At 45.4% G+C, this 13,282-nt stretch overlaps 1 protein-coding gene across 4 annotated transcripts in view; it reads left to right on the top strand.

The window, feature by feature from the left end:
* The window catches only part of CDIPT (CDP-diacylglycerol--inositol 3-phosphatidyltransferase), a 65,708-nt gene that overhangs the window by 38,359 nt on the left and 14,067 nt on the right, over nucleotides 1-13,282 (top strand). For all 4 annotated transcript variants that reach the window (XM_033944999.1, XM_033945000.1, XM_033944998.1 and 1 more), the window contains one exon: nucleotides 317-398. In XM_033944999.1, the coding sequence (XP_033800890.1) occupies nucleotides 317-398 (82 nt within the window). The remainder of the gene's footprint in view (nucleotides 1-316; nucleotides 399-13,282) is intronic.

Below are 13,282 nucleotides of genomic sequence, written 5' to 3'. Positions count from 1 at the left end.
TTTGAGAGTAGAAGACATACCTTCACAGGTATTCAAAGGGAAAGGAGAATGATAGGACAGATATATGAAGTGGAAACAGGAGACAGGTGGACAGGTGCTCGAGTTTACTGGGGAATAAGGTGGGAGAGAAGAGAGAGCTACATGGGTATCCTGGAAGGGACAGAGAAAGGAGAGATAGCTTCAAGAGTACTGTGGGAAAGAAGGGGGATGGGAGAGGAGAAATAACTGAATGGGTATCTTGGGAAAAGAAGAATGGGGGGTTTTGAAGGTCCTTAGTCCCTTAATGTCTCCTAATGACTTTCAAATTCCTCTGCAGCTCCATCATGAAGGGAAGCGAAAGCCACAAGAGTATCGACCTATCTGGAAATCCTATCTTGCGTCTCTACTACACCTCACGGGTATAAAAGATGGAGGGCACAGACAGGAAAGTTCCTGTCCCATATTTCTCTCACTTCGAGTGTGTGTGTCTGGTTTTCTCCTTATTTAAGTTTGTTTCTCAGTCCCTCTAGGATTAATCAGGTCAATATTCAGCCATCACTGTCAACAATGTTTTTAAATGCTGGTTAAGGTGGTCAAAAGAGATTCCGCATTCAGTACTACCATCAAGATAGTGGCCACCACTGAATATCTGGATAAGGTGGTCAGCTCTAGAATTTCTAGAATAATAGCAATATTTGATTAGGGCTAGCTCAGGGGACTATGGCAGCCCTGAGCCTTTTGCTTTGGTGCCACCTTTCTCCCGATCGATTTGGCGCTCCCTCACATCAGCTTCCTTTTACCTGGCGAACTCACTCATCTAACCCCAGAGGTCCTGGGGACGACAGGAACAGGATGATCCCCCAACTCATTCTTGCCCTGATGGCTCTTTCTTCAAAATGGTGCTGTTAAGGGGTTCAAGTTGCCATATTTAAAAAACATAAGAACATAAGAACATAAGACTTGCCTCTGTCGGGTCAGACCGGAGGTCCATCGTGCCCGGCAGTCCGCTCACGCGGCGGCCCCTCAGGTCCAGGACCTGATAGTGCTCCTACCCTAAAACTCACATATGCTTTTCGCTTTTGTCCTGTAGTGTAACCTTCTATCTATACCCTGTAATCCCCTTCTCTTTCAGGAAGTCATCCAGTCCCTTTTTGAAACCCAGTATTGTACTCTGTCCTATTACCTCCTTTGGAAGCGTGTTCCAGGTGTCCACCACCCTCTGAGTGAAGAACCCTTATATGGCAGCTTAAATCCTAAAGCGATATTATTGCAAGACTGTTGCTATGGGGTCAACAGCACTAGTCTGAAGAAAACTCTAGAACAGAGATACTCAATTACAATCCTTGAGGTGCACAGGCAGGCCATGTTTTCAAGATATCCACAATGAATATGCATATGAGAGATTTGCATGCATTTCCTACGTGGTATGTAGATCTTTCTCATACATATTCATTGTGGATATCTTGAAAACATGGCCTGCCTATGGACCTTGAGAACTAGAATTGAGTAGCCCTACTACAGAACTTTAATATACCTACTGGGAAAACTAAACAGGTTGGATTGTAGGTCCTCATTCTTTTATATAATTAGCCCAAACTATGGAATACATTACCTCTGTCTTTATATCTAGAGCATAATCTGCAAACTTTGAAAAATAATTTTAAAATGTTTTTATTTTAAAAGCCTTTGATGTTGATTTGAACTGAAGTGGTGGCTTTATCTAATAGTGTTTTTATTTAATTTTTTTTTTTTTTTTTTTTTTTATTTATGAATTTTTAAAAATTTTAACAAGCATTACAATCTTGTACAGAAAAGTACGATCAAGAAAACATATCATTGATTATTCTCAAACTTGAAAATAAATCAAAATTACATCAAGATTACATAAAAGGTAATAAATCCGACTTAATCATACACTAGTCCTCAACAATGGATCCAAGATTAAGGAATTAGGAGTAAATATAGTACAATAAGAAATTTAACCAAAACACGTCATCTGATGCTGAAAGAGAGCTTAATTAATTGATTAAGACACAGATGTTTCTCCTTTTTCTAGGCGCTTCATAGAGAGGAAAGCAGTCAGATGAGACGGTTCAAAGAAAATATATTTAAAGGAATTATATCTAATTACACACTTACAAGGATATCTAAGATAAAATAATCCCCCCATCTGGGTCACACCAGGTTTTAACAATAAAAAGTCCCTCCTTCTTTTCTGAGTTTCTCTCGAAACATCAGGATAAACTTGAATATGGAAGCCAAGGAAATCCCTGGATCTATTTTTGAAGAAAAGTTTAAGAATCCAATCTCTGTCCGGAGCCAAAGCTACAGTCAGTAAGAGAGTGGCTGAACTAGCCACCTCTCTATCAGATTGTTCCAATAAAGCTGTAACATCCAAAGGATTTTCCTGTGGTCTGCCATCACCATCTTTTTTTTGAGAGTCCTGATTTTTTCTATTGGGCAAATAGTACACTCTTGACAATGGTGGAAATGAACCCTCTGGAATTTTTAAATTTTCCAGAAAGTAACGTTTTATCATTTCTCCTGGAGGAATTGACGCAACCTTCGGAAAATTAATCAAACGCAAATTATTAGACCGACTATTGTTTTCAAGTACTTCCAATTTTCTTCTCATATTAAGGTTATCTTTCACAATCAAATCTTGGTTGCTCTTTAACATTTTTAAGTCCTTCTTTTCTTCTTGAATCTCAGTTTTTATAAGTACAATGTCCTGTTTAACAATTTTAATTTCTTCTTTCTGAACTTGTAATTCTTTATCCAAATTCTTTATCTGAGGACTGAGAGAATTACCCAAACTAGAGACCAAATCCCATAAGGATTCCAATGTAACCTCAGGGGGTCGGATAGGGGCAAAGGAAAGTACCTGTGCAATATTAGTTAGTTCATCCGAGTGTTTTACCTCCCTTGAGCCTTGTTGACCCTCAGACATGGTTGTTCCGGTCGCTGGTTCTCTTACAAGGAGAAATTCCCCTTGTGCTGTTCCCTGTAGCAAGCCCTCCGCTTCGCTGGCCTCTCGAGAGGAAAACTCTGCCTCTTCAGACCTGCTCTCCTCCCTCGGAGAGCTAGCTCCCAGCGGCAACGGCTGTAGGGGAGGCGTCCTGACGTCGGGCCTTAGCGTGACGTCCAGCCCGGGGGTATCCGCTGAAGCACTCCTCTCAGCCGGCGCTCCCATCGGGCGATTCCCCAAACGACTCGGCTCGCTTTGAAGACGTCGGAAAATGTCATCGACGGTAAGGACTGCGGGGCTCGAGCGCTGGGAGGCTCCACCAACGCTTCTACCCCTTCTCTTCGGCATTATTGCAGTAAGGAAAAAAGACACCCTCCAGCGTCTTTTCAGCAACAGATGGCGGCAGCCATCTTGGATCACCAGCAACTCTTCCTTTTTATTTAATTTTAATTGTCTTTGGATGTTTTATTTGTTTTGTGTAAGTCATTTTCAAGTTCAATTTATTTGATATACCGTAAAATATAAACAGAAGTTTAGTCTAAGCAGTTTACAATAAAATCTCTGCATTCTATATGAAGTACAGTGGTGCCTCGCATAACGGACGCCTCGCACAGCGAACGCTGCGCACAACGAACTTTATGTCTTGATCCGTACAACGAACTTCGTTTCACACAACGAAGTCGCCCGAGCTGCATCCTTCCGCGCAGGCACTGCGCTTAACTGCCCTCTCTCCGCCTGGTTCCCTCTTGCCCTCCCGACTCCCCGACACGATCGGGGCAAAAAGGAGCCCAAGCCCTCTTGCCCCGCCGATTCCCCAACTCCCCACACAATATCGGGCCAGGAGGGAGCCCAAGTCCTCCTGGCCACGGCGACCCCCTAACCCCACCCTGCACTACATTACGGGCAGGAGGGATCCCAGGCCCTCCTGCCCTCGACGCAAACCCCCCCCCCCCCCCAACGACCGCCCCCCCCCCCAAGAACCTCCGACCGCCCTCCCAGCCGACCCGCGACCCCCCTGGCCGACCCCCACGACACCCCCAACCCCCTTCCCCGTACCTTTCTGTAGTTGGCCGGACAGACGGGAGCCAAACCCGCCTGTCCGGCAGGCAGCCAACGACGGAATGAGGCCGGATTGGCCCATCCGTCCCAAAGCTCCGCCTACTGGTGGGGCCTAAGGCGCCTGGGCCAATCAGAATAGTTTTTGCCGCTGAGACTCTTCCCTCTCACTGTAAAATTAGACTCTACTTAGTCTGTCTTTAAATTTAAAAAATGTGTGTTGTTTTAAAAAACAATTATGTTTTTAGATGTATCTAAATAAAAATAATAACCAAAAATTTATCTTTTTTTATGTCATCTTAGCATATTTTATGCTACAGAACGAATTATTTTTTTTAACATGTATTGTTATGGGAAAACGCGTTTCACATAACGAACTTTTCGCATAACAAACTTGCTCCTGGAACGAATTAAGTTCGTTGTGTGAGGCACCACTGTAGTATATTTTAGAAGGTGGATATTTAATTCATGATCAAACTCAACATTTGATTTTTAATTTTTGCCCCTGATGCAAATGCAAAAGGGCAGACATAGTGTCAGAAGGGAGTGAGGATGCTATACAATGGGAGGGAGGGAAGAGAGAGGGAGCAATGCTGGACCACATGATAGGGGAGATGGGAAGAAAGAAGGGACAGGAGGATGCTGATGATGGGGAGTGGAGTGGAAGGGGCAAGGAGATTTCAGGCTTCGAGGGTGGGGAGGAAAGAAAGAAGGAGTAGATGCTGGGCAAGAAGGACAAAAGAGGGAAAAGCTGGGAATAGTGGCACCGTGGGGGGAGGAGTGACAGGAAAATGAATGAGCAGAGGATGGTGATTACAGTGGCTAAAATATGATAATGGGGAGTAGACTGAAGATGATAGGGAACAGAAGGCTGGGGAAGGAGTGAAATATGGAATGGAAGAGTGAGCAGGATTTGATAGGTAGCTGAAAGGTAAAGAGTGGACTGAGGTAGAAACCCCCCCAGAAGGAAAGAGTTAAAGGGAATGGAACAAAACATATGGAACAGCAGTTGCTTGAAGGAGAATTTGCAGCAGAGAAACTGGAACCAACTTGGTAGAAAAATAAATGTCCAGACGACAAAGGTAGAAAACGCATGTTATTGAATTTATTAACTGAAATATGTTAGCTTTGGGGAATGCACATAGCAGATGTCTTTGTATTGTGCTCAGTAGAAAAGGAAATGCATTTCTGTTTTTATTTCTCTAATATTGCAATATCTGATGAGTTTAAGTTCTAGGGATTCCTAGTTCAATTTTTGTCTATGTATTTTTGTTACTAATTTGTGATCCCTTGTCCTGTATTTGGTGAGGGTCTGTCAGCATGATGTTAATGGCTGGTGGGGAGCTTGGAGCAAATAGAGAGGAGAGGGGATCATGAGGGCCCTTCTTTATTTTCTGCCCTGAGCTCCAGGAATGCCCTTTCCTTGAGCTACTAGGGTGCCAGCTTCTATGGCTCAGGAATGTTGCTGCTTTCCAAGGGATTTTTGGCCACCTTCGGAGAAAGTCATCAGCCAACAGCGTTTTAGGATCCTCATCAGCTAGAACATGGTTTGCCAAGTACCCCCTAGATCAAACAAATTTCAACCAAGTACCCTAGAGCTCCGAGCAGCAGAGATTGTGAAATGGACATTTTATTATTAAACAGTAACTAACTGGGCAACATACATAACAACAAAATGTCAGTGCAACTCGCATACAGTCACACGACATGATCTGTTATATTTCAGTCTCATATAAACTGCCCCTTGACAAGTGGTGTGCTATTCTTATAAACTGAGTGAAAATAAAGAATGACACTTAAAAAAGGCCTATTTATAAGAACTGGAGAAAGGAAGTTTGCCACAAAAGTTGTCAATAGTGACCAGTTTCATCTTTTCTCTGGGAAAATGAAATAGAAAATCCAATTGGTCATTCTGGGCAAGTTCTCACACACACATCCTTCCTGCCCTCAGCCACTCTTCTCCCTCTGAGATCTTGTTGATTTTGCTTTCTTATGAGACTGAGCATTACAAGATCAACAGGCTCACCTCAGCACAAATCAGTTACTGCAAAATGTCTAAAGCCTTGTCTGATGTTATGACAAACTAAAACTATATTTAAAAGTTTTGATATCACCTTAGTAAGGCCAGTTACACAATCCTACCACTGAAAAACACTTTGCACCAACTTGCGTGAAAAAAAGTTGGAATCTTACCATATCATAGCAGCACTAACTCCCAACACTCAAAGAGCAACAACATTATATGTTAAAAAATGCACTGTAAATATTATACCAGGTCCTAAAACACTAATACAACCCTTATAGTGAGAAAACAGAACAATGGGACCGCTGCAAGATTTCTACTCAAACTACATACTAGCAGAATATTACATCTTGGTCGCACACACAAAACACAGACAGACCCTCAACCAACCATGAAACAGGGGACCACAGATCAGTAATAGATATATGAAGACAATAAATTTAACCGGAAACCTCAAGAAGTTAGACTCAGCATATACAGCAATACTAGAGAAACAGAAACTAAAATACAACATATCAGAGATGTGCATTTCCAATGACTGATGTATTCCAATTAATAAATTCAGAATTAAATACTTTTTTCTACCTTTGTTGTCTGAGTATTTTATTTTCCCATTTGTTTTGCTCTTTGTCTTTGGTTTATATACGGGGTCATCTCTTTTCTCTCCGTGTCCATCTTCCCTCTGTATCCCTTTCTATCCTGTCCAGTATCTACCCTCTGTGTCCTTCTCTCTTTTTATACCTGTGATCAGTATCGCCTTTCTGTGTCCCAGTTCCCTCTCAATCTAGCATTGCCCTTCTATGTCTCTGTCCCTGTCCCTCCCTCCATGCCCTGTATCTCATCTCTGTGCATCACCTCTCTGTTCTTTTCTGCCCCCATCCCTCATCTCTGTGTCCCACACAGTGGCATACCTAGCATATGTGACACCCGGGGCCCATCATTTTTTGGCACCCCCCCCATCTGTACAAAAAACATGATTTTTAGTAACAAGCCACACGACACACATGAGTACCTAGGAAAAGGCAGCATCTTACATATGCAGTGAGCAGTACAACATCAATACACCCATTGTAAAACTAAACAAGCCAGACTAGTACAGATCAATTCTACACCGTCAATCCTAACCGAAAACCATGTCTTTCGAACACACAGAAAATACCTTCGCCTAGTATGGAATATGTCATCACAAACTAACCCCTCCCTCTTTTACAAAACTGTAGTGTGGATTTTAGCCATGGTGGTAACAGCTCTGACGCTCATAGAATTCTGAGCATCAGAGCTACTACCACCACGGCTGGCGCTAAAAACGCTCCACAGTTTTGTAAAAGGGGGATAAAATAGAAATATATAGACAAAGGTTAAATTGAACCAGCAAGAAGCTGGACTCTGCATACAATGCAACACCACAGAAACAGTGACACATGTCTCCTAAAGCAACAAATAAATAGAAAATTTTTGTTCTACCTTTGTCTTCTCTGGTTTCTGCTTTCCTCATCTTCTTGTTACTCTCTTCCTTCCATCCACTGTCTGCCATCTCTCTGCCCCTATATGGCATCTTCTCTCCTTCTATACCCCTTCCATAAACTGTATGCCTCCCCCTTCCATCTCTCCTTTCACCCCATTGGTCTGGCATCTCTCTCCTCTCCTTCCCTCTTCCACACCTCTCTTCTGCAATCTCTTTCTTCCCTCATTTTCCTTTATAATTTATTTTCTGCATCCATCTAGATTACGTTCTTACTACCCTCTCATCAATTTCCTTTTTTACTGTCTACCTACAGCTCGCCACCTCTTTCCCTCACCCTCTCCAGTATTTCCCTAACTCAATCATTTTCCCCCATCATGTGCCCTCCTTTTATTTATCCCCTCCTTCCATCCTCTGCCCTCTTCTCTCTCTCCCTTCTCTCCACTTCCATCATCTGCCCCTTCTCTCTTTCCCCCACTTCCATCACCTGCCCTCTTCTCTCTCCCCACTTCCATCACCTGCCCTCTTCTCCCCACTTCCATCATCTGCCCCTTCTCTCTCTTCCCCCCCACTTCCATCATCTGCCCTCTTCTTTCCCCTTCTCTCCACTTCCATCATCTGCCCCTTCTCTCTTTCCCCTACTTCCATCATCTGTCCCCTTCTCTCAATCTCTCCATCCACCACAGGCCCATCTTTCTCCCTCACCTTTCCGATTTTGGCAACAAGATCGGCAGGGCCCCCCCCCCCCCACAACAGCACTGAGCGGCATCAGCGCCCCCCCCCCCTCTGCGATGGCACTCAGCGGCATCGGCATCCCCCTCCGCGACAGCACTGAGCGGCATTGGCGCCCCGCCCTCTGCGATGGCACTCAGCGGCATCTGCGCCCCCCCTCCGCAACGGCACTCAGCGGCATCTGCACCCCCCCTGCCCCGCGACAGCACTCAAGTTCGGCCTCCTGCCGGCATCAGCAGAACTTCAGATCGGCAACAGATGCTCAGTCAAAAGCTTCTCCTGACTCAGCTTCCTGTTTCTGCCCAGGCAGTTCAGTCAGGGGAAGCTTTTGACTGAGCACCTGTTGCCGATCTGAAGTTCTGCTGATGCTGGGAGAAAGAGGCTGAACTTGAGTGCTGTCGCGGGGCAGGGGGGGCACCGATGCCGCTGAGTGCCGTTGCGGAGGGGGGGTGCGCCAATGCCGCTGAGTGCCGTCGCAGCCCAGGAATTTTTCAGAGTTATCCGGCTGTGCACCCCCCCCTAAGGCTGCACCCGGGGCGGACCTCCCCCCCTTGGTACGCCACTGGGCCCACATCTCTCCTTCCCTGAGTCCTGTGTTCCCCTTCCCCTGATTTAGACTCTCATTTTCCTCTTCTCTACTGCCCTCCCCCGCATCCAGCAGCACCTTTCCTTCTTCCTCCTCTGTCCCCAGTCCAGCAATACCTATCTCCCATCCCTCCCCCCAAGTCTAGCCACACCTCTCCCTCTTACCTCCCCTCACCACCAGGTCTAGCATCATTTCTCCCTCTCACCTCCCCTCACCTAGGTTTAGCATTAACTCTTCCTCTCAAACTTCTCCCCAAAACCAGCAGTAGCTTTCTCTTTCTAGCCCTATTAGCAGCAGCTCCCCTTTCCCCATCCCTAGTAGCAACAGCAACGTACCCCCCTCACCACCTCCTGCCCCAAATTAGCGGCAGCTTTTTCACTGTTTTAACTTGCCTGCACAGTAGCAGTAGCATTAGTGAAGCCATTCACTCAGCCAGTCTTGGGGCCTTTAGTAGGCCACAGCCTGCCTCCAAGGAAAGAGGAAGTTGTATCATTGGAGACAGGCTGTGGCCTAGCAAAGGCCCCGAGGCTGGCTGACTGAATGACTGTGCTAACGCTACTGGCAGCTGTGCAGGCAAGTTGAAACTGAGAGCGAGAGTGTTGCTGCTAGTTCCGGGGAGGGGGAGGGGTAAGGGAGGCAAATTGACAATAATGATGGCAGCTGCACAGGGGAAGGAAAGAGGGCAGGAGACATGCAGTTGCTGCATATCCCCTGCCAATAGTTCACGTACCCCTTCATCTATGCATATCTTTTGTTAGGAACATCCTGAGCTAGAGTATTTATATTTTATATTTACATTAGAAGCTCTGGCAGAGACCCATTTACAAAGTATATTTTCTTACCAATTAAAATTTCCAAATAAACAAAGTCACTTTATTAATTTGGAAATATTAATTGGGAAGAATACATACTTTGTAAATGGGCCTCTGCCAGAACTTTTAATGTAAATATAAAATATAAAGTGCCTTTGTTTATTTGGAAATGTTAATTGGGAAGAATGCATCCTTTATAAATGGATCTCTGCCAGAGCATCTATACATACTTCAGTAGCATAATTAAATGAAATTACTTCTGATGGTTATGGAGATGGGTGGGGATGGAAGAGATTACTTGTGGGGATGGGTCAGATTCCAGTGCCTCTGTGCAACTTTCTACTCTCAATTTCTACCTCTCAAAGTCAATCTGCACTTTTTCCCTGACCATCCCAATGTCCAGCATATCCTGTCCATTTTGTATGCCTTTGTCCAATATTTTCTCTCCGTTTCACCTCTATATCCAGCCATCTCCTCTTATCCTCCTTACATCCCTCCGTTTCCATGTGCTCCTCTGTATCCAACAACTCTCCTCCATCTTCATACCCCCCCAAGGTGTTCTGTATTTACTTCCATCTCCCTTTGTCATCATATGTCTAGAATGTCCTTTCTATCTCCCAATTCCACCTCCTGTCCACTATCTGCATGCTATCTCCTGATCTCTCCCCATTTCGTGTCTGCACTCTTCCCTCTTTACTACTACTACTATTTGTTATTTCTATAGAACTACCAGACACACTCAACTCTGTACACTAAACACGCAAAAGAGAGTCCTTGCGCAAGAGAGTTTGCAAATCTAATTATGACAGACAAACAGGACAAAAGGATGAATCTATATACACTGCTCAGGTAGGGAATGTGTTTACCTTGAATGTTTCTTTGCTTTTAAAAATTGTAATTCTTCCCTTTCTTTCCTTTTGTTTCTCGTAAGTCAGTATCAACATCAGTATTGTTTATATGTTTTCTTTGTAAATTACTATTTTAATATTTTTAATGTAAATCACTTAGATATTATATAAGCGTTTAATCAAATTTTTAATAAAACTTGGAAACTTGGAATTACAAAGGAAATGATGAAGTACATAGGGTAGGGGACTGTAGAAACATAGAAAATGATGGCAGAAAAGGGCTACGGCCCACCAAGTCTGCCCACTCTAATGACCCACCCCCCTAATTTCTTCCATGAAGAGACCCCACATGCTTATCCAATTTTTTCTTAAAATCTGGCACGCTGCTGGCCTCGATTACCTGCAGTGGAAGATCATTCCAATGATCAACCACCCTTTTGGTGAAGAAATACTTCCTGGTGTCGCCATGAAGTTTCCACCCCTGATTTTCAACGGATGCCCTCTTGTTGCTGTGGGTCCTTTAAGAAAAAAGATATCTTCTTCCACCTCAATACGGCCCGTGACATATTTGAACGTCTCAGTCATGTCTCCCCTCTCTCTGCGCTCCTCGAGTGAGTATAGCTGCAACTTACCCAGCCGTTCCTCATACGGGAGATCCTTGAGTCCTGAGACCATCCTGGTGGCCATTCGCTGAACCGACTCAACTCTCAGCATATCTTTTTGGTAATGTGGCCTCCAGAATTGTACACAATATTCCAGATGAGGTCTCACCACAGATCTGTACAATGGCATTATGACTTCCGGCTTTCGGTTGACGAAACTTCTACAGATACAACCCATCATTTGTCTAGCCTTGGATGAAGCTTTCTCCACTTGATTGACCATCTTCATGTTTTCACTAATGATTATCCCCAAGTCTCGTTCTGCTGTAGTCCTTGCAAGGCCAGCCGAAGGGAAACTGTAGGAGCTGTGCCTAGTCCTGAGCACATGGTAGAAGAGTCCTGAGCACATGGCAGAACAGTGAGCGGATAGTGTGCTAGCAGAAAGAAGCAGAGAGAGGAGCAGAGAAGGCGGTGCTAGCAGGGGAAGAGGCGAGAGCTAACTCCGCCCACCCCTGACATCACCAGCCAAACTCCCCCCATAAAAGGGGACAAGCCAACGGCAGAGAGTCCACAGTGCAAGGCCAACCGAAGGGAGACTGTAGGAGCTGTGCCTAGTCCTGAGCACATGGTAGAAGAGTCCTGAGCACATGGTAGAACAGTGAGCGGAGAGTGTGCTAGCAGGAAGAAACAGAGAGGAGCAGAGAAGGCGGTGCTAGCAGGGGAAGAGGCAAGAGTTAACTACACCCACCCCTGATGTCACCAGCCAAACTCCCCCCATAAAAGGGGACGAACCAACGGCAGAGAGTCCACAGTGCAAGGCCAGCCGAAGGGAGACCGTAGGAGCTGTGCCTAGTCCTGAGCACATGGTAGAAGAGTCCTGAGCACATGGCAAAACAGTGAGCGGAGAGTGTGCTAGCAGGAAGAAACAGAGAGAGGAGCAGAGAAGGCGATGCTAGCAGGGGAAGAGGCGAGAGCTATCTCCACCCACCCCTGACGTCACCAGCCAAACTCCCCCCATAAAAGGGGATGAGCCAACGGCGCGCAGCTGTTCGGCGCGTGGCAAAGGCGCTCGCCTTAGCGAGAGCGCCTTTGCGAAGAGCCTTAAGAAAAGCCAAACTACACAAGACAACGATACCTTAGGGCAACAAGCGGACCTCTCAAACACACTATCCCTTCACCCTAATCGTACAGGCTCTCATACTAACTCACAGACAGCAACCCTCTCAGACATCTCAAACTTTCAGTCTCTCAGACACCCTTATCTTTCAAGCACTAGATACCCCAATCTTCCAACTCTCAGACACCCTAATCTTTCAAAATCTCACACTTGCTCACAGACAGATTTTTCTAATTTTCCTAATTCTCTACCTTACTGACAGGCAGTCCTCAATTACAACTCAGCAATGGCAGGGAGAACAAGAAGCGCGAAGTCTACAATCAAGACCAGTATTCCAGTCGCTATGGGGATCCAGGAAGCGACCACGGACTGCGTGCAGAAGGAGGAGGACCCAGGACGGTGGACAGATCTCTCTGTGCAGACCGAGACCACTTTTTGGCATTGAAACTTAGTTGCCAAGTCGTGGACCAATGTTCCAGTAAGAGTAGGTTCTGCGTCATACTGTCTGGCACTGTGCTATTGCCCACTATGTTGCATAGTTTGGCGTCATTGGCGAATAATGTAATTTTACCTCGAAGCCCCTGAGCCAGGTCGCTTATGAAGATGTTAAATAGGATCGGGCCCAGGACCGAGCCCTGCGGCACTCCACTGATCACCTCCGACGTTTCGGAGAGGGTACCGTTCACCACCACCCTCTGAAGTCTACCTCTAAGCCAGTCTTTAACCCATACAGTTAATGTTTCACCTAATCCCATCAAACTCATCTTGCTCAATAACCTGCGGTGTGGGACTCCCCCCATATCCAGCTTTCTTGTTACCCAGTCAAAGAAGCTGATTAGATTGGATTGGCAGGACCTTCCCTTTGTAAATCCATGTTGATGGGGATCTCGCAGATTCTCCTTGTTCAGGATTGTATCTAACTTGTGTTTGATTAGTGTTTCCATAAGCTTACTCACTATCGAGGTGAGACTCACCGGTCTATAATTTGCAGTCTCCGTCCTGCATCTCTTTTTGTGGAGTGGAATGACGTTGGCTGTTTTCCAGTCCAACGGAACTCTTCCTGTACTTAGGGAAAGATTGAAGAGTGCGGATAACGG

This window comes from Geotrypetes seraphini, chromosome 5, assembly GCF_902459505.1.
Source record: "Geotrypetes seraphini chromosome 5, aGeoSer1.1, whole genome shotgun sequence".
NCBI classification, from domain to species: domain Eukaryota; kingdom Metazoa; phylum Chordata; class Amphibia; order Gymnophiona; family Dermophiidae; genus Geotrypetes; species Geotrypetes seraphini.
The sequence above is the reverse complement of the archived record's forward strand: the minus strand, read 5'-3'. Positions and strand labels throughout refer to the sequence as shown.